The 26,117-nt window shown below is 37.4% G+C and overlaps 7 protein-coding genes and 1 pseudogene across 13 annotated transcripts; 5 read left to right on the top strand and 3 right to left on the bottom strand.

Moving 5' to 3' along the window:
* The first annotated feature begins 506 nt into the window (after window positions 1-506).
* Window positions 507-1,620, top strand: BZIP (basic leucine-zipper 8). The gene has a single exon (XM_008245545.2). It carries the CDS (start codon window positions 863-865, stop codon window positions 1,475-1,477), a length of 615 nt encoding a protein of 204 aa, XP_008243767.1. The 5' UTR covers window positions 507-862; the 3' UTR covers window positions 1,478-1,620.
* Window positions 1,621-5,629: 4,009 nt separating this feature from the next.
* LOC103341990 (subtilisin-like protease) lies at window positions 5,630-7,082 on the bottom strand. Of its 2 annotated transcripts, none has more exons than XM_089047544.1 (3): window positions 6,922-7,082; window positions 5,946-6,325; window positions 5,630-5,848 (listed from the first exon to the last, which is right to left on the bottom strand). In XM_089047544.1, the coding sequence occupies exons 2-3, from the start codon at window positions 6,180-6,182 to the stop codon at window positions 5,795-5,797; spliced, it is 291 nt and encodes a 96-aa protein (XP_088903670.1). In that variant the 5' UTR covers window positions 6,183-6,325; window positions 6,922-7,082; the 3' UTR covers window positions 5,630-5,794. The 2 variants fall into 2 exon arrangements, with proteins under 2 accessions (XP_088903670.1, XP_088903671.1); XM_089047545.1 differs by having other exon boundaries at window positions 5,946-6,360; window positions 6,922-7,080.
* Window positions 7,083-7,673: 591 nt separating this feature from the next.
* On the bottom strand, window positions 7,674-8,687 carry LOC148919777 (uncharacterized; annotated as a pseudogene). The gene is made up of 2 exons (XR_016124393.1): window positions 8,142-8,687; window positions 7,674-8,004 (listed from the first exon to the last, which is right to left on the bottom strand). The product of XR_016124393.1 is annotated as an uncharacterized LOC148919777 (transcript).
* Window positions 8,688-9,835: 1,148 nt separating this feature from the next.
* On the top strand, window positions 9,836-13,922 carry CPN60BETA4 (TCP-1/cpn60 chaperonin family protein). 5 transcript variants are annotated; one of them, XR_016124322.1, is made up of 14 exons: window positions 9,836-10,188; window positions 10,268-10,393; window positions 10,486-10,623; window positions 10,896-10,991; window positions 11,163-11,405; window positions 11,484-11,718; window positions 11,809-11,978; window positions 12,080-12,157; window positions 12,258-12,329; window positions 12,420-12,524; window positions 12,646-12,709; window positions 12,868-12,960; window positions 13,111-13,351; window positions 13,461-13,922. XR_016124322.1 is itself a non-coding variant. In XM_089046562.1 (14 exons), the coding sequence occupies exons 1-14, from the start codon at window positions 10,036-10,038 to the stop codon at window positions 13,481-13,483; spliced, it is 1,848 nt and encodes a 615-aa protein (XP_088902688.1). In that variant the 5' UTR covers window positions 9,836-10,035; the 3' UTR covers window positions 13,484-13,922. The 5 variants fall into 5 exon arrangements, 3 of the variants coding, with proteins under 3 accessions (XP_088902688.1, XP_008243762.2, XP_088902687.1); XR_016124321.1 differs by having other exon boundaries at window positions 12,646-12,773; XM_089046562.1 differs by having other exon boundaries at window positions 10,486-10,615; window positions 10,906-10,991; window positions 12,646-12,738.
* Window positions 13,923-15,057: 1,135 nt separating this feature from the next.
* Window positions 15,058-15,719, top strand: LOC148919776 (chaperonin 60 subunit beta). The gene has a single exon (XM_089047306.1). It carries the CDS (start codon window positions 15,355-15,357, stop codon window positions 15,502-15,504), a length of 150 nt encoding a protein of 49 aa, XP_088903432.1. The 5' UTR covers window positions 15,058-15,354; the 3' UTR covers window positions 15,505-15,719.
* A 156-nt stretch (window positions 15,720-15,875) lies between these two features.
* Window positions 15,876-16,770, bottom strand: LOC103341987 (Acyl-CoA N-acyltransferases (NAT) superfamily protein). The gene has a single exon (XM_008245538.3). The coding sequence runs from the start codon at window positions 16,693-16,695 to the stop codon at window positions 16,117-16,119; it is 579 nt and encodes a 192-aa protein (XP_008243760.2). The 5' UTR covers window positions 16,696-16,770; the 3' UTR covers window positions 15,876-16,116.
* Window positions 16,771-20,468: 3,698 nt separating this feature from the next.
* On the top strand, window positions 20,469-24,456 carry LOC103341985 (ceramide synthase 1 LOH3-like). The gene is made up of 7 exons (XM_008245536.2): window positions 20,469-20,905; window positions 21,577-21,806; window positions 21,967-22,122; window positions 22,378-22,563; window positions 23,032-23,216; window positions 23,796-23,858; window positions 24,088-24,456. Exons 1-6 carry the CDS (start codon window positions 20,768-20,770, stop codon window positions 23,825-23,827), a joined length of 927 nt encoding a protein of 308 aa, XP_008243758.2. The 5' UTR covers window positions 20,469-20,767; the 3' UTR covers window positions 23,828-23,858; window positions 24,088-24,456.
* A 385-nt stretch (window positions 24,457-24,841) lies between these two features.
* LOC103341983 (trigger factor) lies at window positions 24,842-25,861 on the top strand. The gene has a single exon (XM_008245535.3). It carries the CDS (start codon window positions 24,909-24,911, stop codon window positions 25,707-25,709), a length of 801 nt encoding a protein of 266 aa, XP_008243757.2. The 5' UTR covers window positions 24,842-24,908; the 3' UTR covers window positions 25,710-25,861.
* The last annotated feature ends 256 nt before the right edge of the window (window positions 25,862-26,117 follow it).

Here is a 26,117-nt window from a genome sequence, read left to right as displayed (position 1 = left end):
AAAAAACTTTTATAAAGAGAATGGATGGGGTTTAGGTATTTGATGCTATCAATTTAGATAATTTAGTAATTCACCTTGATGGGGCCAAGGTTTGAAGTGCTCAGTGAGTCATCAAAATTAGAAGAAGAAAAAACACAAATTAACTTGATCATCACAACTCAGTGTTTAAATTAATAGTTTACCTTTTAAACTGACCTTCTTTGCGTCATCAGTCATAATGTCTTAGTGCTCTGCGTCTGAAACTGGCTTGGATTGGATCCTCAAAGTAAAACTCCCTTTAATTAATTTGACTTCAACTCCATTTCCCAAATTGCAATTTTTCTTTCTCTTCCAAAACATTTCTCCCCATAATTATTACACCCACACGCATGAACTTTTTCCTCTTTTTAGCATCATATTTATGTGAAGCCAAATCATTATCCCAATCTCAAATCTGTATAAAATCATGCTCATGCACATATAGATACAAACACATACATATAAACATCCCCAACACCAACTCATACCATGGTCTCCAAATGCCACCAACAATCACTATGATGCAATTTGGTCCATATGTTAGATGCATATCTTCCTCCACATGCTATATATTAGACACATTTCCTGTGTAATTTCAATAATTGTTCTTACTGCTGATGTAAGCCCTGAAACTGTTGCTCTCTAATTTGTTGCTAAAGCTGGCCCACTTCTCCATCCATTTCCCTCTCTATAAAACCCCTCTCACTCTTCATGCTGTCATCCCCTGCCCTCTAAGCGAAACAACCTTTGCAACACAAGTTCCAACCAAACCCTTCAAGTGCAAGTTCATCAGAGTGCAAGTTCATCAGAACCTTTTAAAGAAAAAAAAAAAAAGATTTGAGCTATGCTTCCAGGTGAGATCATTTCAGGCCTCCACTACCTAGCACCTGAAATCCCAATTCCAGATCCTGCTCACTTTGGCATCATGCAGAACAACATGTCCTCCCTCCATTTCAATACTCTCTTTAGCAATTTATCCCAAGCTCAAAACTTTCCTGCAGGCCATGAATTCACTCAGCAATCTTCAAGCCTCAGCAACAACTCCAGTACTTCTGATGACGCTGAAGAACACCAGCACCTCAGAATCATTGATGAGAGGAAGCAGAGGAGAATGATATCCAACAGAGAATCGGCTCGGCGATCGCGGATGAGGAAGCAGAAACACCTGGATGAGCTCTGGTCACAGGTGGTCAGGCTGAGAAATGAGAACCAGAGTCTGATAGACAGGTTAAACTATGTGTCAGAGAGCCATGACAGGATTGTGCAGGAGAACACTAAGCTCAAGGAAGAAGCTTCTGATCTTCGCCAAATGCTCACAAACCTTCAAATTGGCAGCCCTTATAATATTAATGCTACCACCTTCAGAGAGCTGGAAGCAGAGGTGCCCTGCAACACAGCTCATCTCAGAGCTGAATCTTCAAACCAATCCATTGCTGCATCAGCTGACTTGCTCCATTGAGATAGATGACAATTACTGTTTTCTCATTATGACATAGCTACTTTATGTTCCTTTTGTTCACTATAATTGCTATTCAGTTTTTTCCTTCCCTGTACCGTATGAGATTAAAAGCAAAACAGACCGTGCAAGAACGCACTTAGCCACCATCTTATCTCAACTTGGCTCTTATACTTTATCATTTAAATTAAAATCAACACTCACAAGTACTTCTACTGTTCATAATCTCTTCTCGCCGCATACATATCCATTAATGTACTTGCAGATCATAATTACTGAAATGATATTTCTTTGTAGCCCCATCTCAAAGAATTTATCAAACACTGAATCATGCATATGACCTTTTATCTTTTTCTCATTTGACAAATGAGAACCCCACCAACCCACCTGCAAAAATTAATGAACTACGTTGGAATTGCAGTGCTTAGAAAGACCATAACAAAACAGAAAATCTCCCATCACTGCCGTAAGAAAACCAATTTTATCGGACCAATGTACTAAATTCTGGACAAGAAAACGTACAACAATCGATTTGTGGAGTACAGAGGATGATCTTGTGGGAACAAACTCAGTGAAGCAGTGTTGCAGTACAGAGAGTAACAGGGCAAACAGGAGGATGACAAAAGGTGGTGGAGGTTTTGGTGCTAGTGGTGGCTCATCATACAAAATGCATGAGTCATGACTACTATGAGACACAAAACATTTGAAAAGGGTTTATCCACTAGCAAGCAAAATCACCCACTTCGCCTCAGAAATGTTTTGTTTTTAGCTTTACTTGTGAGGGCACCAACGCCTGTGACCTGTCTCTGTTGTCTAACTTTGTTCAGCCAAACTAAGCTTCCATTTGCTTTCATGAATTTGAATCCTGCCAAGAAAGCCTACGCTTCAGGTGTTGCTTCAACAGTACCTTTAGCTTTCTGGTACTGTTTGGAGCGCACACACATGCATATGCCATTTATAATGCAGCATTATCAATTAACTTGCCCCACCATATATACAGTGTGTAAAGTTTACTTGTGTGTGGGGCTCTTACAAAATATAAAGAATCAAAAATTCGAACTTATAATACATACAAAAAATAGTGTATATATATCACATATGTCAAGAATTATATCTCTTATTGGTTGCAATCATAATTGTTCTCCACAAAGGGATAGACAAATACATTCTAAGCAAGAAAAATTGCAAGAGATAGACAAAGAGTAGGGATTTAGAAAATATTTTTAAAGCTTTTTCCCCATTAAATCCAATAGAAAGGAAAAAAATCAAAATTTCCCAAATTAAAAACAACCTTAGGCCCCTTTATGCATTCATATCATACATGAAAAAATATGGGGGTTTTACTAAAACACCCAAAATGGGGGCTGAAATTATAAAAAAACCCAACACCCAAAACACTTTATAAACACACCCAAAACTCATCATTACACACACTCAAAACTCATTTATAAACACACCCAAAAAATATACAATTGTTAATTTTGGGTGTTTCTATGTTTAAATAATGTTTGAGTTTTTTTATAAATACATATCTAGAATTGGATTTATTTATAAATTTGTAAAAAAATATTTACTAAGTATGAAAAATGGTTTTTTTGAATAATCATTTTCTCAAGATAATTTTTGGCGGCTTTTATTCCTTACACATGAAATAAGAAAACTTGATTTTATGAGATTTTAGTATGAAGTATATATTGACTTAATGAGCCATCATTTTTAGCCTAAATCGTATTTTACACTAAAACCGATTTTTCATATTTTGACTTGGTGAGAATTTGATTTTCTAGTATTTTTATTTGAATTCAAATAGGGGGTACTTCCTTATTTACATTGTAAACTTAAGTAAATGGAGTAATATAAAAATAAATTAAAGTCAAAGGACAAAGACATTTACTTAAATGTTGAAAATGGAAATAAGGTAATCTGTACACCTGGAGTGCATCACCACTAACTGAGCAAGGGCGCAATTTGAACTACCTCCTTGTGTCTTAATAAGTCGCCACAATACATGTGGTACATATCAAAACATAAAGTATTTGAAATAATATACATATACAAATACATAGCAGTATATTACTTTTAAAATATAAAAAAACTTGAGTGGGAGCCTGGGACCACACTGGTCCCAGTGTATATATATATATATATATATATGTGTGTGTATATATGCTCACCCTCCAGCCTGAGCCAGGCCCCTACCCCCTTCAGAGTATATATGTGATCGTATTGCATGAGAATATTCAATATATTCAGTCTTAAATCCTAATGTTTAAGCAGTTTATACAGAAGGTAAGGTAAAGGATATATTAGCACAAAATATAAACATGTTCAAATCTTATTTTTGATCTCTTGTGTGGGCCATTCAATCAAACAGCTGCTGTGCAGTTTTTTGACCTTCACACAGATAGACATGGAAAGATAAATGAAAGTGAGGAGAAAAAAACTTGTGACAATGAGATAAGAAGAATGCGATAAACCAAAACAAACCAAAAAATTCAAATGCAAAGATAAGTTAAACGTGTTTTTACTTTCGTCTAATAATTATAGTTGACAAATAGAGACCAATCACCAGTGCTACTGCGACAATGAAAAAGAAACCACTTTTGAATACACATTGATGACAGACATTCATATACACAATTATTACATAATTTTTTATTTGATCTCCCAAATCTAGATTTCGTTAGGTATAAAACAATTATCATGATGACACTTTTCTACTTGTAGCATCTCTTCTCTATCTCATAAAATGGTGTTTTCATCTTCTTTATTTCATATTATAAGTTCTTTTTATGAGAACTCTTTTTTTTAAGTAATTAAAATAGATTAATTGATGATTCTATAATTTAGAAATATGATTTATTAGCTTCCCCTTTTGGTTTTAGGTAGCTTGCATGAGTTTTTTTTGGCATTGAAGCTCTAATTTTCTTCCAATGTTACAACGAGATTATCATAATTGTTTAAAGTTGACCCTACCCAACTCAACAAAATTTCTGACTACGCTACTGCAGGTGATGTCAAAATATAAGAGCACTTTCAAGTATGATTTTGCACATATCAGTGCTACCTGGAGGGTAGAGTCATACAAAGTAATGGAGACATTTCCTTTATCACGTAAGGACGATTGAACTCCACTTTAATATGTTATCCAAGTTATCCTTAATTTTGTACGTCCAAACAACTTCAGTTGAATATGTTATCCGTTTACGGCAAGTGTCTAACCATTTTCCGACCAAGCTGCATGAGCTTGTCCTTAGTTTTATAAAACTTTTTGGACATCTAAGTTTGGTCCCAACACACACACCCAAAGTGCACTCCACTAAAACTGCTGTGCCAAGTTTGACAACTGACATAACAATTTTCAACTAGTATCCTATTCCACGTTTAGTGTCCTAATAAAGAAAGTTGGTGATTCGTATCATTAAATTGAACAACAATTCCACATATTAGAAAAAAAACAAGTTTCATCATAACGATGAGACTCTAAAGAACAAGAGACTGAGAATGTAGTCACAATCATGTCGGATTTTTCTAAGTCCCAACCAAAGGCTACAAAGATGTCAACCCAAATCTTTCCACCAAAACCCTAATCAGAAAAACGTTTTATAACTGAAATGCAAATTAGACCATGTGAACCAATTAATTGTGCAGCAAATATGCTACTTGGCAACACCTTCAAAGAGGGCTGAAGTTTGCTTTTCCCTTCAACTTTGACGATATAAAAACTAAACAAAAGTTAACAATCACTAATGACGACTTATACGGTCCCTTCCTTTGCACATTGACTTGCAGCAGGCATGGAGTAACGAAAGCATGTATCCCGTGAAGCATCAAGCGATGATGCGCAGAGAGAACGAACGAATTTCGTTAGGAGTAACATCCCCAAATTCTTAAAAGAGTTTGAGGGCACTCTCAACTCTTTACAATGTGTATCTGCAATTTGTTTTTAGTTGTCATGCGGAATTGAAATTTGAGGGGAAACAAAGTGGTTATTGTTGATTTTGAAAATGCCAATTATTGATGTTTTTCTAAATTTTATTATCCTGACATTGATGTCAAAACAGCCAACATGTTTTCATACTCAGAGAAACGAAATGACCCCCAAGCTTTAACTTTTCTGGTCAGGTCATATCTGTAGAACTGTAAGCTAACAGGTCTTCAAAATTGGACTTGTATACAGTTTATTGCAAGATATACAAAGGGTATTTCAGGCTAACATTCCATAAATAAACATTACAATTACAAAAACCCGATTGATAATTCTGCTACTTAAGACAACAACATTATTATAGTGTAACTTGTTAACTTACAAGTCTCAAGTCATTCCTCCGGTTTTCGAGTTCTATTCTTATTTCCGTATATCAAACCAGTCTCCTGAAAAACAATTCAAAATTCAAATCAACCAACAAGGAAATGAGAAATTCAATTATATGCACTTGGAATATCATGGACGAGTTGCAAGGAACAATACCTGAGGATCAGGAACAGGTTTCCTTTTCTCTACATAGGCATGTGGATCCGCAGAGGCCAAAGCAGCCCTTTCCTGTTGTTCTCGCTTGAGGTCCTGTGAGGGCTTAACCCAAAGGAAGTAGGCTAAGGTCCCAGCCACCACCCACGAGGCCAGGTTGCTTCCTCCTCTTAGGCCTCCCATCGAATTCCCTACAAACGACCTCACATTTCCCAGTCTTCTCCTCCAAGTGGTTGTCATTGCCTTGGAGTTTTAGTGTTTTGTATCCTATTTTGCTGACTGGGGACTTAAGGTTTTTGATTTCCCTGCTATGCACCTCCTTGTCAGTATTTGCAAATTCCAAACCGTTTCAGAACGAACACTGAGCCCTGGTCATTTCAGTCCTGCTTGAGGATTAAGAAATCAAATAGCCACCAGGCTGCGTATTAAAACGAGAGTCAAGATGAAAGCGCAAGCAGGCATTGTTTGAACTTGAAGCAGGGAACTAGAGATATGTTGGGACCTAAATAAAAATTAACAACTTTGATGCATAACCTGAATATGATTTCATATCATTTGCATATCAAGTATTGCTGATACATAAACAAGCATAAAGCCTATCTTTGGAATTGCATTTTTTCAAGAGAGTGCATTGCAAGAGCTTTGCTTTGATATTTCCTAAGAAAAAAGCACAAATTGACAATGCCCAGATTCAATTCAATTAAGATTACGTATGGATGTGCTATCCATCTCAGATTAACATACGCTTCGCTCTTTTGGAGTTGCAATTTCAATGGCCAAATGGAACGAAAAGAAGAAAAGTTTCAGTAAAAAACGACAGATAAATCAGACCCACACCGACACCGATCAGATGAGCTACATCATTCTCAAACACACAATTTCATATAAATCAAATCGAATTACAAATACACAAGCTATAAAGTATAAATAAAAATTGGGATCAACAGTAACAAGGACAACAAGCCCGACGAAAAATTACCCGATTGCAGAGAACGGAGATGAGCAATCGATACAGAAACGAAGATGACCAACTAAGCTCACGGGCGATGCAGAGAACTGTGATGGCCGATAGACGGAGCGACAGAGCAGATAGCTACGAGGAGGCCGCAAATAGAACGAGGAGGGTTCGGTTGAGTGGAGCCTAGGAAATCTTTTTGATTCGGTTGCGCTAGTTTGCACGGGTTGCATAGAACAGCCCAATTGATGGCTGCCACGTATTTATTATTTATTCAAATTGGCTTTTTGTATATTCTGTCAGTTAAATTCGTAACAGACTTATCCTTCCGCTTCTCATTTGGTGAAGTTGGTCCTTGTGATTTGTAAGATATAATATGTTAGATGATTGTATAATTTAACAAGTTTAGTTTTAACACACCAAACAACGGATATAATTCTTGTCAATTTTAATTGAAACAGTCTAACTAGATCCATGACACGACACAGCCATGAAATTCTATAGTGAAAGTGTCATATATGGACCATTTATGTGACTCTATCATTTCATTAAATTTAAACGAAATTACTATTCAAATGAATCATGTGACTAATATAAAAGTTCATATCTACGTTCTATATATGACACTCTCAGCGAAGAACGAATTCAACACAGCCCCAATTCTTTGTTGAGGACCTCGTTAGGGGTGTCCAGTGGAAAGAGCCCATTCTTTAACTAGGCCCATGAGTGCTTTGAGACCTCAATTTACGGTCTTACAAAATGAATTTGCTCTGGACTGGTACACACAAACAAATATAACTTTGACTTTGGTTTTTCATTTGAGCTAGCTCTGGGATGTAGTGTGAAACACATCATTGATCAACTTAAACACAAAACCTGAGTTTCCTTCATTACAGGATCAGCAAAATTTATGAAATACAGTGGCTAGCTAGTAGCTAGTGAAGAGAAAATTTATTATATTTTAGTATCATGGATTCATGGTCCAGTAGAGCTGACGTCTTGTGTGTAGATATAGTCTGTGTGAGCAACCATGGACCTTCTGATCAAACACTCTTCACTGTTTAAACCCTTGCAAGCATCATCATCATCCACATCCAGGCTTGGTTCCTCCAACAAATTAAAAAACAGAGACCACAATAAAGTTTTTTAAAAATTGAAAAACAGAGTAGTCATCAACACCATATCCTTCTAATTTTGTGAATCAACAAAAGATGAATTGGAGAAGGGATCAAAAGGGAACTTACAATAGGTGATGATCTTATGGGAATATTGGGAGAAGAAGCATTTGGATCAGACTCAGGTAAAATGGAGGCAGCAGGCATTGATCTGGCTTCTGCCCTTGACAATAGAAGTAGAAAACCCAAAGGAAGATCAAATTGAGCCCATTTGCCATTGTTTTCATCTCAAGCTTTAAAGAACAGATTAAAAAAGCTCTCTGTGTCTCCTTTAAAAAGAACAGATGGAGAAGAAAGAACTGAAGGCTGTAAATTGGGATTTGAGTGTTTTGTCTTTTTAGAGAGAGAGAGAGAGAGGGGCAGGCAGGCAGAGTAAATGGCAATGATATGGAGTGATGATTCTGTCTTTCGAGTTTGGAGGAGGAGGAGGGTGCCAAACGAAATGCCATGAATGAGCATTGATTGATTTGATGTTATAATTGTGGTGCAGCAGCAGCCTGCAGAGTGCAGAAAGTCAAAACGTTGCCGTTACCCATATCAGGTCAATGCTCATCTCTCCCTCATTTTTCTTCCTAGGAAAAATCACCATTTAAGGACATCATTGAGAAGCGTTTCTTCCCAGTCTGATAATAAGTATAGTTTTTTGTTTGGGTGATATAGGAAGCTAGCTGTACTATTCCTATGCAACTGTGTACTGGTGTAAGATGAAGTCACATGCTCTTTTGCTGCATGTGATGGACACCTGTTGATGTTGGGGACCCATTGGTCATTTGTGTCACAGAACTCTTATTTTTATTAGGTTTATATATAATTTGTTGGTTTTCGTGAGGGTTACAAACAAAAATATCACTACACTGAAAACTTACAATTGCATTTTTTTTTTTTAAAAAAAAAATATAAGTGATATTGGATTGGAGAAGGGAGAATCAAAATGAGAATTTAGAACGTATAGATAAATACTGTTTACCACTTAAGTTATAAGTTCTTTATAAAATAATTGCATTTTAACATATAACGAATTTGAATACCGGGAGGAACATCATGATTCATAACCACGTTGAAATCCATTGATCCCAAACAAGCAAATACAAAATTGTGATTTTGTTGAAGAGCCTTGTCCCCTTGGGGGTCAAATGTTATGTTAATGTAGAATGATTTAAAAGGATCTTCCACTTTTCACTACCACATTTTTCAGAAATTACAAGGCTAACATAAGAAGATGGGAAACCCCAGGAAATATGGTGGATAAATCGGCATTAAAACGACATTAGTCAGAGAGCTTTTGCGGGAAACATGAAGCCCCTTCTATTCTATTCTATGTTATCAATAAAATATAAATAATCTTTGTAAAAAGATCGTGCGTCACCTTGTCACTTGTTATTAGACAGATTATGCAATCGAGGCCCGTTGACTGTATACTCATGCATGGCTTTGATCTTAGAAAATTAGAAACTCTCTTTGGTTCTATTCCCCATAATATTAATGAAGTGATTTTGTTGATGCACACACAAAAATATATATTATGCCGTTATGAATTAGACCAGTTGGTCACGATATCGAGCCCGTATATTTTTCACTACCGAGTTTCTATACCCTTACTAGTAAATGAGATGAATTTACAGAAGACACTCAGTTAACATGACGGGGCCTCAAATGGGCTGGGTTTATCAGTGGCTTTCTTATTGGGCCCTCTTAAGCTATGGCCCAGTTACATGTGATTTCTTCCTCACCAAAAACAAAAAAAGTTAAACAAAAACGAAACTGTACAGTTAGTTGTCTTTGAGATAGCGCCAAAATAAGTTCCAAGATTTTTTTCTCTTTTCCCCGTTAGAACTCCCTCCTCTTATCCTCCAAAACTTCATCAAAACTATCTTCAAAGTTATCTCCAAACTTCAAATGATATTTGCAGGACCAAACTCCTGCATTCAAATCAGGTTCAACTGGTGAATCAAAGTTTTCAACCATGGCATTTTCTCCAACTCCCATCTCTTCTTTCTCCTTCACCAACCCAACACTGCCCAGAAGGATTTCTTCAGTACCTTCTGCTGTAAACTCAAAAGGCGTAGCCAAAGATCTAATCTTTAACCACGACGGTTCAGCCACAAAGAAGCTTCTGGTACCCTTTTAAGCAACTGGGTTTTTGTTTACTTGGCATAATATGAAGTGGGTTGATGGTTGATTTGGTGGTGGTGCAGGCAGGCGTGGACATGGTGGCAGAGCTGGTTGGGGTTACGTTGGGCCCAAAGGGAAGGAATGTGGTGCTGCAGAATAAGTATGGACCTCCCAAGATTGTCAATGACGGTGAAACTGTCCTCAAACAGGTCTTGATTAATTTGTCCAATTTAACCTTATTGGGGTTTTTGATATTTGGGTTAATTTTCTTAACTGGTTCTGTTTTTCATCCCTTGTTAAGATTGAGTTGGAGGACCCTGTGGAGAATGTTGGAGTGAAATTGGTGAGGCAAGCTGGTGCAAAAACAAATGATCTGGCTGGAGATGGTTCCACTACAGCTGTAATTCTTGCTCATGGCTTAATCACTGAAGGTGTGAAGGTATGAATGTCATGTCATTTATAGCTTGTCTGTTGACTAGAAGAAGGAAAGTACTTCTTCATGTGCTAAGTTGTATCTTTATACTTATTTAGTCTGGCCACGGAGGCTTATCGCGTAGTTTGTGAGGTGGCTTATGTTCTTATCGACCGATTTTATTTTCTAATAGTGGTACTAGTTTGTGTGGGAATTAAACATATCATCTGCTATAATGCGAGCAAGCATTCAGTTAAGCTCTGGCAACATTTTTGTATTGTACATAAACTTTCTTCTAGGTTACTGCAGCTGGCTTGAACCCCATTCAAATTGCTCGTGGCATTGAGAAAACTGCAGCGGCCCTCGTTTCTGAACTCAAATTGATATCCAGAGAGGTAATCAAAGTTTTTTTTTCCTTCTAGTTTGATAGATTGAAAACTCTGGAGATATTATTCAAAACCATGACTAAAGTATAGCAGAAACATTACATTAGGCTGTAAAGAGCATTTTACACAATATTTTGTAATTAATTCAGCTTGCAGCCTATGACATATTTTACTATGCAGATTGAGGATCATGAGCTTGCACATGTTGCTGCAGTTAGTGCAGGCAATGATTATGCTGTGGGGAATATGATTTATGATGCTCTTCTTCAAGTAGGAAAGAAGGGTGTGGTTACTATTGAACAAGGGAAATGTACAGAGAACAATCTACAAATTGTGGAAGGAATGCAGTTTGATCGTGGATACTTATCCCCTTACTTTGTCACTGATAGAAGAAGAAGGATAGTGGAGTTTCAAAACTGTAAGGTAAGAACTATAAATTACATACAGGCTGACATATTCTCCTATGAAGTAATTAGAGGTAATGAAATTCGTTGGTTGCAGTTACTTTTGGTCGACAAGAAAATTACAAACCCAAAGGAGATGTTTAAATTATTGGACAATGCAGTGCAAGAAAAGTATCCAATGGTGATAGTTGCAGAGGGCATTGAGCAGGAAGCTCTAGCTCCAGTAATTAGAAACAAACTCAGAGGTGTGCTGAAAGCAGCTGCTATTAAAGCTCCTGCCTTTGGTGAGCGCAAAAGCCACTACTTAGATGACATTGCCATCTTGACTGGAGGTAATAGGCTAAACACCAAAGTTTAGATATCTAATTAACTCCATTACCCTTCTTCACAATCTTCATTTTGGCTTTGCTTGTATTTTGCAGGAACCGTAGTAAGAGATGAGATGGGGATTATCCTAGAAGATGCTGGCAAGGAGGTTTTGGGTACTGCTACTAAGGTTGTGATAACTAAGGATTCTACATTGATAGTTACCGATGGTAGCACTCGAGAAGCTGTTGAAAAGAGGGTTTCTCAGATACAAAAGCTTGTTGAGGTACATTCAACATCTCTTGGTACTCTTCTTTGGTGCTCAAGTGTAGAATATATTGGTAGTATTCTCTGATAAATACAACACTTCTAATTTTTGTTTTTCAGAACACTGAAGAAGAATTTCAAAAGAAGATATTAAATGAAAGAATAGCAAGATTATCAGGGGGAGTTGCTATTCTGCAGGTAATGGAAAATTTAATGCACTCAGCATCTTTATAATCTGAATGTCTGAAGACTGGCTTTCTTTCAAGATGATGTGTTTGTTTTAATAATTGAATCGTAGGTAGGGGCACAAACACAAGTTGAGTTAAAAGATAAACAACTTAGAATCGAAGATGCTTTGAATGCGACCAAGGTAGGTAGCTTCTTGCTTGCTGTTACTATTTTGACAAGAAGTTGAATGCCAATATCAAATGGTTGATTTCTAACCAGGCTCATAATATAGGCAGCAATTGAGGAAGGTGTTGTAGTTGGTGGTGGCTGCAGTCTTCTGAGGCTCTCCAAAAAGGTGGATGGTATTAAAGAACTTTTGGATAATGAAGAACAGAAGGTACTCTTATATCGGATATTTCAATAAAATATCTCAATGTACTTATGCATGTTTTCATACTGTTCTATTTGTCTCCACTAAGCTTTCATAACCATTGTGATCTTCTATCTACTGTGTGCAGATCGGAGCAGAAATCTTCAAGAGAGCTTTAAGCTATCCTGTAAAACTGATATCAAAAAATGCAGGTGTAAATGGAAATGTTGTAGTAGAGAAGGTCTCTGCATGTTAAATGCATTATCTTCTTAAAACGTAATTTTAGACTTAATGCAATTCACGCTTTATGACCAGACCAGATATATTTGATCAAACAAACTCCTCTGTTGAGACTTCTTAAATTTTGCAGATTCTATCTAACGATAATATGGGGTATGGATATAATGCTGCCAAAGACTGTTACGAGGACCTAATGAAAGCTGGGATCATGGATCCATCAAAGGTATTGTAATATTTAATGTCTTTTGAAGAAAGCTTTAACACTTCAGGACATATATAACCTGGGATCATGCGTGTTAAAATATGCCATGCAATATAGTCTGGAGTGAAAATGTAAAGAAAAAGTCACAGTTCCCTATCAAAAATTGGACAGGTTGTTAGATGTTGTTTGGAGCATGCAGCCTCAGTCGCCAAAACTTTTCTGACATCCGACGCTGTTGTAGTCGACATTAAGGAAACACAGCCCTTTCCAAGAAGAATGCCACCAAAACTGCCCAATATCCCAAGAAGAATGCCACCAGAACTGCCCAATATTCCAAGAAGAATGCCACCAGACCTGCGCAATATCCCAAGAAGAAGGCCAACACCAATGTCCATGTCCATGCCAAACTCAGGTAGCTCCTGCCTTCCAAACAAAGGGTTTTGTTTCTCTGGTTTTCCTGTCTCACTTTGATATATTGGGGCTGTTGAAGTGATAATGAATTCAAACATCTGATCATTCAGGTGCTGGACCATTTGGCCTTTAGATGGCAGATGATGGCTGTACTGATGCAGCCCACAAAACCCTGATTTCATCTATCTGAGCAAAGTTTAAGGGGTCATGAAGGAGCCATGAAACAAGCTAGCTGTTCATAATTCAGCTCCTTCACATCAAGTGGATGGCTTCAAAATTACATCCATGAGAACTTTGCATTGGGGCAAGAATGCTACTACTCTGAAAGGCAATGCAGCAAGATAAGGTGGTTTGCCTATTTTGTAAATTTACAAGAAACAAATGACTAGCTGTTAATAGGAAATGTGTTTTTTTTTCCACATTGTATGTAAGTAAGACCAGAGGCGTCCTACGATGTTCATACAAGGCCCAGAACTAGATTGTTTGCGGTACAAGATTGACATGTAATAGGAATTTATTCTTTGTCCACGATCAAATTTATCAAAATCTTCAGTGATTTTAAGGTTACACAACTTGAGCTTATAACAGTGAGATTTCATGGGACAGACTGAGCATACGGATGATAAATAAGTGAAGCATTGCATCCAAACCGTTGTGGATAAAATCATTAAATTCTCAACACAGTAAATGGTGCCTTCTTTGACTAGTGTAGTGGTTTGGAGTATTTACTCCCTCAAGTAAGGTCTTAGGTTCAAGTCCAAAGCATCCGTGTTGTGTGTGTGAGTTAATATACTATCGCCCCTTTCAATAGAAAAGGTTCTCAAATATATATATAACATAGCCCAAATAAAAGAAAAAGAGTAAAATGCGGGGGCCAAGATAGTGCCAAATCACATCAAATGTTTTTTTTAAATATAAATGATAATTTAAATTACTTTAAATTAGTTTAATCTACGAAGAAAGAAATTAGAACTTGGATGCAAAAAGCGAACTCACTGCGTGATAGGAGTGGGCACGGTTTGGGTTGGACCGGTTTTTGCCTCAAATTGGAACCAATTCGGTACTATTTATCTGGTTTGGTTTGGTTCGTTTTAATTAAAAAAAATCAAAAACTATTTGATTCGGGTTGAATAGGTTTCGGTCCGGTTCGGTTTTGAACCGGATTATAAAAAAAAATTAATACAATTCTCAACTGAAATATTATTATTTTTACTTGAAAATTAACAAATTATTCAATTTCATATAAAAATAAAATATTAAAGTTAGAAAAGATAGATATTTTGAAATTGAACTAGGATAAATATTAGTTCTTTTTTTGTGAAATTAAAAATATAGCATTAAATATAAATATATATTGAAATTATATATTTTTTAATTTGACCGGTTTTTGAAGACATGGAATCGGATCCAAAATTGGTCCGATTTGATTTTTGACCGGTTGTTGACTTTTTGATCAACTCGGTTTTTTTCTAGCTTAATTAGATGCGATTCGGCTCGGATTTTCGGTTCGCCGATTTGAGTGACCACCCCTACTGCCTGAACGGTTAGCCTACTTGCCATCAAATGTTTGATACATTTTTCCAGCTTTTATTGGTTTCGTCAACATTTTATAAAATTAAATTTTTGTCAACATTATTTTTCCTTCCATTTTTTCATTTTTCTTTTCTTTTATACAAGTGTAAGCCCAGTTGAAAACCCAAAATAAAGACCAAAGTCCAGAAAAATAGAACAGAGCAACCCATCCCTGTAACTGTAAGGCGAGGAAGACACGTGCAACTGCAACAGCATCACAATACACACCATCCCAAAAAGTGAAGAGCCTCTTCCCAATGCCCGAATCATTTCTTTGTAATCTTGTTGCGTTTCGTTCGTCGTTGATCCTTCTCTCTCCCTTTGTTGTTCCTTCGTTCTGCCCTCACCTTCTCAGCCTTGTGTAAATGTAGGTAGAGCGAGCGACACCTGAGTTTCTTCTACACAATTCTTTTATAAGCAAGAAGTAGGAAAATGATGTTCTTGATGGGTTTGAGCATCCAGAGCCTATTGGATTTGGCTGTGGCAGGGATTTCTCTGATGATCGTTTTGGGAATTTTTGCGTTTATTACTTCTATTCTTTGCTCTGCTGCTTTCTTGCAAACCGCAAAGGACGTATCTTGATCCTTCACTCAAGGTAAAATTTCCAATTCAGATTTCGTCAGCTACATCAATCTTATTCTGGGTCCTTCAATTCTGCTGTTAACTTCATCAAGATGAAATCTTTGGCTTGTTTGTCTTTCAATTGGCAAATTTGACGCATTTTTCCTTTCAACTGTAGCTCTTACTATGAAGTATTTTTGTTGGATTCAATAAAATTCTCCTCTCTTTTTTTTGGGTCAGATCATTCTCTCCTCTTTTGTCTGGTTGAATTTCCCCTCGTGTATTTGTGTATATTATACCCTGAGGCAGCTGACACAAGTTACATGATTTCATAGTTTTCTGCAACAACAACTAATGATTTTCACATATTCCGCAATCTCAGAAACTCCATCAGTAGAATCATGAGCCAAATTGCTTGTTTGCAAAAATTCAAAAACTACACAAGCCTGTCTTCTTCAGGAGGAAGACAAGAAACAATCAATGAGAGATACAGCAATCCAGAAAAAAGCACAGAATTTCTGTAATGGCCTGTGCTTTGCTGCTTATCTTTACCATGAATATTTACCAAACAAAAGAAATCTTACAATTAACCTATCAAATGAATATTTATCAACCAAAACAAACAGTGAATATTTATGTCTTCCTTTTGGGTTTTCTGGAGTACACCATTCCCCGGATCCCATCCGGATCCGCCACAAAGCCCAAGGGCCTGTAAAACCCGAGAACCCGGGGCTCCGAATACAAAGCAATATTACAAATCCCTTTCGCCACCAGCTCCTCCACCAACCTCTCCATCACCGCCTTCCCCAGCCCCAGCCCCTGAAACGAGGGGTCCACCACCACGTCCCATATGATCGCGTTGAAAACGCCGTCCCCTGTCGCCCTAGCGAACGCCACAGGCCTCTTCGTCTTCCTGTACTCCATCCACAGCAGCGCGTCGGTGTGCTCCAGCGCCGTTCGGATCTTATCCGGATCACGCTTCGGAAACCCGACCGCCACGAAGACCTTGTTGAGGTGGTCCAGGTTGAGCTCCGCGATCGTGCGGTGGAGGAGGAAGCCTCGGGAGTCCAGGTCTTGGTCGGAGATTGAGTAATTGTTGGTGGTGGTTGAAGTGCGCCGCGAAACGGAGACGTTTAAAGGGGGAGTGGAGATGGTGGTGCTTCTGAGGCGGAGACAAGAGAGGGGAGCGGAGATTGTGCCACGTAGGAGCATGTTTTAGAAGATGATGAGATGATAAGCTGATAGCAGTTGTGTCCCATGAGTGACGCCACCATTGGGTTTTTGTATGGATGCGTTGTACAGTGTTTTGAGTGTTGGAATTGTGGAATGGTGGAGGCATGAAGGGCGCTTAAACGGCGTCGGTTTGTCAAGTTCAATGACCAAAAGAGAAGAAAAAGAAAAGAGTAGTGGTTTCTCCACTTCAATTTTATCTACTTACACTCCATTTTATAACTAAAAAAGAAGTGTAAGTGAATAAAATTGGAGTGGGTAAATCATTACCCAAAGAAAAACGTATCAATAATATATAGAAAATGCTCCATCATAATTTTATGTTAAGAATTTTTAATATTAGTCATTGGATTCAAGATACGGAATAGTGGAGGCATGAAGTGCTCTTAAACAGTGTCGTTTTGTCAAGTTCAATGACCATTCTATAAGAATTTCTAATCTCAGTCATTGGATTGCTTGTATAATACATATTTATTTATGTATGGTCGAGTTTAAAATTCTTTAACTACTTCTAAACTAAAAGCATTAGTGGAGAAGCTACCACCGCAATATCCATTTTTTTTTTTTTTTTGGAGAGAATCCCGTAGTATAATCTATAATGCATATTTATTTATGTGTGGTTGAGTTTAGAATTCTTTAACTACTTCTAAACTTAAATTCATTAGTGGAGAAGTTACCGCCGTAATATTTTTTTAAGAGAATCTCGATGGTATGAGAGAAGCAATATCTAATTTATTGGTGGAACGAATGTAAAAATACTAACGAGAAAAACATGTGTCTTCATTAATTCAACATTTCACACTGATGGAAGCTTTGGAACCACATAACGAACTTTTGTTTTGCAACCTGGGAACTTTGACAGATGCAAAAGCGCGTGCAATGCAACCCCTGCCAAATATGCAGATCATGGATTCTTAATGAACTCAACATTCACTTCACAGTGGTGGAAGCTTTGGAACCACAGAGCAGGATATGGAATTTTGCTTTGTTTTGTGTTTCCAAAAATATTTGGCAGAAACAAACAAACAGCATGTATAGTACACCATTTTAATTAGAGATGATAAAAAAGAAAGAAGAGAAGAACATGATTAATTGGATACGTTTCCTCTCTCTAACCATCTGGTTGATTTTGCTTACCTTGGGGTGCTGCTGCTGCTGGGCATGCTGCACTCAAAGTTCAAACATGACTGCCAGCACTATCAGCCTTGTGTAGCAACTCTTTCTCTTTCTCTTCTTTGATCCCTAATCTCTCATCTCTTTTCTTCAACTTTCTGTAACCTACTTTCTTGCCTGAGGAACACTTGAAATAATTACCATGCTGATCTTGCTTAGCTGCTTGCCTGAGCCTACCCTCTCCTTCACCAACTTCACATGGAAGTAGTAATTCATGATGGCTACTTATTGGGCCAGAGGAGGCATCTGAAGCCATGGAGTCATCACTCTCATCATCATCAAAATATTCAAGAATTGCTTTCTTGTCGCTGTTTTTCTCACCCCCTTCTTTGGGATCACTAATTTGATAAACATCATTGGTTTGAGTGTGGATTGGGGAGCCAATATACATTGTCCACCCAGACTCACTGCCACTCCATTTCTCTGGTTCAGCTCCTACAACTTGGGAAGACTCCATTAAGACACACAAAGGAAGCTAGCTATAGACCAAAATTAAGTATAAAGTTAGAGCCTACCTGCAATGTGTGTGTATATTACATGATGATCACTGTATGTGCAATTCTCAACATTATCAGGAAATGCATTTATATCTGTGTCTCTTTATTATTTCCCTTCAACAAAAGAGGCAGTTTTTCACACAAAAGGACAACCAAACCCATCTCAACAGTAGCATTTGAAGAAGCCTCCTCACTTCCCCCTCATTATTGAATTGCCAGGATGCATGTATTCCACCTGGCAAACCTATCCCCATATTTTTCACTGTTTCAAACTGATTAAATCACTACAAGACAAGCTTCTGGGGGTAACGAGAGATATCTCTTGGGGTAAAAAGAGATTCTATCTTTGGAGCTAGGTTAAACAGTGAAGCACACGAGTAGGAAATAATTGGGCACCCAGCTAACTTGCCATCAGCTCTTTCACCTGAAATAGACAACCTTTACTTCTCTGTGTACCTTATAAATAATGACCAGCTTTTTCTTGGGGAACAGATGGGCTCATATTTACGTATATGTATTTTATTTTCTCTTGGTTCTAATGGGAGGTGAGTATTTTCTCTTTGAGAGTCGAAAATGTACCTTCTAATTAAATTTTCTTTGAATTCTCTGTTCCATCATCAAGAAAGAGCAGCTTTTTCCTGTGAAAGTTACAGAGCATGTTACCAATTTAAAGTCTTGGCATTTTGCATTGGACTGGAATGGAAGAGGAGAGGGGAACAGGTCATTTAATTTCATCCCTACCAAGCTTACTTTTTTCTTTTGTCTCTTCTCGTAACTTGATACTAGGTACAGTTTTTACATCTAACACAAGCAATAATACTAGTGTATATATAGTCGTTTATACACCCAAAAGAAAATACTGGTGTAAAACAAGTGTTGCAGCTATTTTTTTATGTCTGCTATGCTATATTTGACAACATTGTAGTGGAAAGAGACCTTTTCCAGTTTCATTAGATCAAAAGAGTATCACTTGCAGGGACATTTCAAATCAATTTAGCTGAAACAGCTGCCCTCACTTCTGTCACATTGTTTGGACAATTACACAGTTCTCATGATGATCATTTGGCTATGGCCGGCCGGAGGAAGGAAGAAAAAGGAGAGGGGAAAGGATGGATTTTTTTTTCTTCTTTGGCCCCCGGTGTTTTCAGTATAGTGAAGGGTAAAGATGGGTTTTCAATTTTACAAAAAAACAAAAGATGGGCACAAAGGTAATTTTGATTTCTTTTGTTATGTGACTTTACTTTCTCTAAATAGAAGCATCCCAACATATCTTAATTTTTGTCTGGCCATTATTTTTGAACTAATGATTCAAATCTTCTGTAATAATTGACTTTTATGAAATGAATTGATAGTCTGATATATTATTTTCATTCTTTTAGTACAAGCGATAATCTAAATTAAAAAAAAGAAACATTTCACACACACACAAATAATGTCATGGGAGTTTGAATCTGAGACCTCTGGTTATATAGAACAAATGGCTGAGGCAACATCGCACACGCAAAGGCAAAATCGGTAATATACAAGTTTGGGCCCCAAGCTCTGATTGATTGCTTTATTAAGTTATTATTAATATGCAAGTTAAGGCTCTTTTTCACTAAACTAGACCTCATTGATAATATATTCTCCTCCTAAACCTGAACCAGTTTATAAGATAGTTTATTTTATTTTATCCAAGTGCATAAGATTAGTATCATGAAATGAGAAATGATTTTAAAAGCTGAAGCAAGTGCAACGTGTGGCTTGTTTTAAAAGAGGATATAATGATTCCCAATCTTGTAATTAAAAACCAAAAAAGTCGCAATCTTTGTCAAACCACATTAAAGAGATTCTTAATGCCAAATTCATCAAGGAGCTTTTATTTCAGCTCATTTTTGTTTCATCCAAACCACAATAAATCCTTGGCTTTCACAATCACAAATTCCCCCAAGTGTTACAAACCCTAAAAATGGGTAGGCCCATTTAGGCCATTGGCACGTGGCGCACAAGAAAGTGATCTTCAGCTCCACACAATCAGCATCACATGGTGGCATGGCATCTATATTCAAGTCCACAGTGCTCCCAAACTCAAAGGGGCAATTTCGCCGAACATGAAAGTTAAAGTGGCAAGCAAGTCAGAGAATCAAAGAAAACTAAGGGCGATTATCGTAAGGCCACTAGCCAATTAAATATTCTTAAATTGACAAAAATAATAATTATATTCTTGAATGGTCTGGGACTGATCCCACTCCCAAGTCCTAAACAGAACTCTGCTGCCTCAAAGTTACAGCCCTTTTTAGAACAACAAAGAGAGACCTGGATGCCTCTGCTTCTCCATCTGATCCAAAGCTAGCGACTTTTCTGTCTCCTGGGAAAATTTTGGATCGCAGGAAGTAAAATCCGAGATGGGTTTGACTGAATACTTGAGGTCAATCGATTGGGAGCAAGAAGCGTACCCAGCATATGAAGATTTCACAATTCTTCTTTTGTTTATCCTCTACTTCCCAACTGTCCGATTTTTTCTGGATAAATTCGTCTTTGAGGTACTCACTCTGCTGTACATCCACATAAATTTGATTGGAGTAGCTGAAGTTTCCATCTTTTGTAGTTTACTGATGTGCTAACTTTGTTTTATTAGATCGTCAATGATGTACATGACCGGAATGCACTTGTATTTTGATGGGTTGTGTTTGGTTTTGGATTGTTTGATAAGCATACTTTAGTTATTGGATATCAAATTGTTCAACATGATATGTTATGATCTTTATTTTTGAAGAGATTTGACTGGTCGATGGCCCATGGTTTGATGCTGTAACTAAAATCAGCTTGGCTATTTGAGAGTCAATGTTTGTTTGCCCTGTCTTTGAGTTTTCTTTAGATCTTCTTTCTGCTTCTTGTTGTATATTCTCAATCAACTAAAGGGAGATAAAGAGAACAACTTGTTTTATATGGAAAGTTGATAGGGTTCTAGCACCTTTAGAGAATGAGAGCTGCTTGTTAATGAAGACGTTAAAGATTGAAGAACGGTTGTTTAAATTAGTCCAGGGTAGCTTTCATTTGCATTTCTTTTCATTTACACCTTCATTTAATTTCTTCATTTTTTTATCTACTGCTACTTTGATATGTATTCATAATCAAGAAATGTGAATGTGATTGCATTTATTTCTCAAAATATCTTTATTAGCTCTGTATAAATTGAAATTACATATTGCAGAGATTGGGGAGACGGTTAATTTTTGGAAAGGGACATCAGAAGCTGGATTTACATTCTGAAGAACAAAGGAAGAAGATTAGAAAATTCAAGGAGTCAGCATGGAAGTTCACATATTTTCTTTCAGCAGAGCTTCTAGTCCTTTCTGTAACTTATGATGAGCCTTGGTTTACTGATACAAAATACTTTTGGGTAGGGCCAGGAGACCAGGTCTGGCCTGACCAGAAAATGAAGTAAGAATTCTTAAAATTATAATATATGTTACATATGTGTTTGTTTAGTTAAGACATTCATATGTGATGAGATTGACACTGTTGTACTGAATCATAGTTTGACTAATATCAAGAACTGAGCTTTATGAAAGTCTATAAAATGACTACTTATGAATTTCAGGTTGAGATTGAAGGGAGTTTATATGTATGCTGCTGGATTTTACACATACTCCATATTTGCTTTGATTTTCTGGGAAACAAGGCGTACAGATTTTGGGGTGTCCATGGGCCATCATGTAGCAACAGTCATTCTCATTCTGCTGTCTTACATTTTCAGGTATGTTCTCATGGATTGAGTTTGTAGCCTTCTCATGTTCCTTTAGTCACAAAACCAAGGAAGCAAGAATACTACAACCTACCAAAGGTATGAAGGAGGGCTTATTTGAAGTCATAACTTATTAGTGTGTCATCCCCCTACCATACCAGCACCATGTATATTAGGGTTAAAACATCGAAGGAAATAGAAATGATACTATGTTTTACACAATACATTTCATTTAATAATTTTCCTATTATTATCTGTTTCTTGCAGGTTTGCCCGCGTAGGTTCAATTGTTTTAGCTCTTCATGATGCTAGTGATGTGTTTCTGGAGGTTGGGAAGATGTCCAAATACGGTGGTGCTGAAAGGACTGCTAGCTTTTCATTTATTCTTTTTGTATTGTCTTGGATCATACTGCGTCTCATTTATTATCCATTCTGGATCCTTCGGAGTACAAGGTTCGTCTAATTTGATACCTAAATTATACTAAACTTGTTTGATTTTCTATAGCTCCTTCATGTTTGTCTTCACCAGGGTCATAAATTAGTGGGTTCAGGAGAATATATAAAAGTGACTTCTCATCTTTTGTTCTTGTTGGAATAACAGACTTAGTAGTGCTACAAGATGTTTTTTTCCTAATTTATGTTCAGTAAATAGTAATGTCAAACTCCAGATAATGTTTGTTTTAGAAGCAGCAGTTTTGTGAAGTTCTTAATGTGTAGAAGAAAGGTTTTAAGGATGACAATGTCATGTCATGTGCAATTTTAGATCCCTTAGTTAGAGACAAGTATATATTGCAACAAATCCCTTCATATAAAATGTAAGAGAACATGTTTGTATAAATTGAAAAGCAACCTATTGCATTTATGATTTAAACTCAATTATTCATATGTCTATTTTGTATTGCTTCCTTCTCTTTCTGGCAGCTACGAAGTTATCCTGGCATTGGACAAGAACAAGCATTCTATCGAAGGACCAATATATTACTATGTGTTCAATACTCTTCTGTACTGCTTACTTGTTTTTCACATTTTCTGGTGGGTGTTGATTTATCGGATGCTTGTTAAACAAATCCAAGCAAGAGGGCAGCTTAGTGATGATGTGCGGTCAGGTGAGTGAAAATCATGTTTGGTAGATGGTTTTCTAGGTTATGCATGCACATAATTGGATAAGTTTTAAAACAACAATTAATTCCTCTGGAAGAAAATGTTGAGGGATTTGGAAAATAACCATATTGGTATCGACAGTCATAAAATGGATAGATGATAATGAAGGATGAATGATTACTACTCATTTGTGGTAACATATGCACAAACTTCCTTGATTGCACCCTCCGAAGGAGCACTACAGTGAGCTAATACTTTTACTGCAATTCTATTTTTGTGATGGGCAGCGAAAGAGTTGGTTAGGCTACTATTACAACAGTACCATGATGACTTGACTTATTTATTGGTTTAGCATTTGTGAATGATACAGTGTAAAGTTAGTCAGATGGTTTTGGGAGTCTAAGTGAATGCATCATATGTAAAACAGTTTTTTATAATATTAATAGGCTTCATTGAGAAGAACATGGTGCCTTCAGTACAGTAGTTGTCAGTGATTTTATTTTATGACCTGGTGTCTTCTATTGTTCCTCTTAATTTGTTGCCTGATCTTTGTTTCCTTTGCCTATCATTTCTTCCCTGTGTAGATTCTGAAGGTGAAGACGACCATGAAGATTGACCGGGAAACACAATGTCACCCTCAGGCAAAGGTGCTCCACAATATTGGGGAAGCCATTGGGATTCCCCAAGAAAGAACCCACATTCTCATATTGCATTCATGTAGAATAAATTTGAGGCCGCTGTTTCAAAATTTTAGTAGGATATGTCATACGCAAAAAGAAATGGGACACATAAAGTGATGTCCTCAGATGCTGTGTATGTTTTTTTCACTTTGCTAGTTAGACTGAGGAATGCTGTTTCATGTGATTTGTCCTGCAGATGGGGAACGTCTTACGTTTACACATTTGATGTACTCTTTCGATGGTGAAAAAGATTTTGGTCAAAGAAGTGCATCGTGACAGAAAAAATTGTATGTTAACTGAGATAAGATATGGAAGCTGTGCAGGTTGAAGGAATAGAATGGCAGAGGGAGAGAAGTTTTAACTGATTGGACATAAATTTGAGACATGATTAATGTATTGCCCATTTGCTTTTCAAGTCAGCTGTAAGGTCTTGTGAATGCAATGGATCATTTATTTTCTGAAGTGTCCGTATTTGAACATGATTTTTCTTTTCTTTTTCCTCTGAGTGATTGATTGATGGTCTAAGCGATCTTTACATTTTATTTTATTGTTTTAGTTTTTTCCATGACTTTGGTTTCCATATGTTGGACTTTTAATTTACTGAACTTTTGAGAGGGGTGGTGGTTCCAGACTTCCCACAGAGATTACCCAAAAAATATTATATACATGCAGTACCTAATTGTAGATTTTGTTCTTGTCATTTTCTTTTTCTTTTGAGGCAGATTCTTTTTCATTTAAAGAGAAAGAAATGTGAGTTAAAAAGAGATACCAAATGAAGCTGCTGTTGATTACTGTACTGATACTCGCAAGATATTTTGTGACATTTTCTACTTGCATTTATCATGTTGACACTATTATACGACACCGTTTTCGTATGTCAAGTTTAATGGCTAAAAATCCGACCAGAATTTGAACTTATAAGTTGTTAACTCGGTGCGACGTCGTTTATTATTACGCCGCACCTTCTAACTAGATAGACAAGCGGACTTGAAATTCAAACCTAAAAATTTACACGCCATGGAAGATGTACTGACAGAGATTCCGCCACCTTCGAGGTTCTTCCAGGAAGATCTCAACAACTTCACACCTCCATCACCACCCCTTCCCTCGCCTTTCCTCTTGCTCTCTCAAAACCCTAACGAGGCTGCAGAGCCTCCTCTTCGCCCTTCTCTCCTCATCGTCGCCCTTTCCTCCCCATCTCTCCATCTTTTCCACAACGTCTCCTCCAAAACCCTAATCGGAACCCTAGTCCTCCCCGAGACCCTCTTCTCCGGAAACTCCATTAACCCCTCTCTCAAAGACAAGTCTTGCAACATCTACTCTCTCGATCGCCACCAAAACCCTAAAAGCCCAACCCTCCTCGTCTCCTTCCAGTGCCCAATTGCCGCCGAGAGATGCCACGCCGTGGCCAAGTTGCTCATTTCTCAGCAGATTGTTCCTCAGAGGGTTCTGATTCTGGACTCGATTCAGAGCCGGAACTTCAGAGGCAAACTTTCGAGGGATGAGGCGGTGGCGTTCAAGCTGGAGACGACCTCGGAAAGAAAGGCCCCATCTTTGAGCTTGGAGTACTTTCCGTCGGCCAGCGTCGTTGATGGGTTGGGCGCGGCTCTCCTGGCTGCGTGTGAAATCAACAACATCAAGGCAACGCTTTGTGTGGCATGGCCTCAATTTGGTGCTTCAGTGCTGTCCCTGATCAGATCCCTCATCTTTCCTGCGTTGGATTTGGATTTGAGCATTAGCCCTGGTGTTGATGATTATGTGATTTTAGGACAAGATAAGGATCACCATCAACCTTTTGATTCTGATTTGTATACTTGATGTTAAAAACTTGTTTTGGGTTCAATGTCAAGTTCATCTTTTGAATGTTTGAAAAATGCCTCTATTTTCTTTGTAATAATACTGAATCTTATGGCTATTGCTGCTATCTGTAATGGCTAAATCAAACTCAAATCAAAGCCTGTATTTAGTTATGGATGATGAGTTCAGGAAATTTCATTGGAACCCAAATTGCAAACCGGTTCTCCAAATCTTGTCAATGAGAGCTTTCAAAACATCCTTCCCCTGTTCATTAGCAAATCTTTGCCTGCATATGCTTCAATCAAAGAAGCTGAATTGTGCTTGTTTAACACAAGGGTTAATTCATGACATATTGATATTTGAGTGCAAGCATGTGGCCCGGAGACAATCTGAAAATGATATGTCGGCTTAGATATGAAGTGCGGAAGA

The sequence above is a fragment of the Prunus mume genome, linkage group LG2 (genome assembly GCF_029339155.1).
Source record: "Prunus mume cultivar Tortuosa linkage group LG2, ASM2933915v1, whole genome shotgun sequence".
Lineage (NCBI taxonomy): Eukaryota > Viridiplantae > Streptophyta > Magnoliopsida > Rosales > Rosaceae > Prunus > Prunus mume.
Note: the sequence above shows the minus strand (reverse complement) of the source record. Positions and strands in the feature narration are given on the sequence as shown.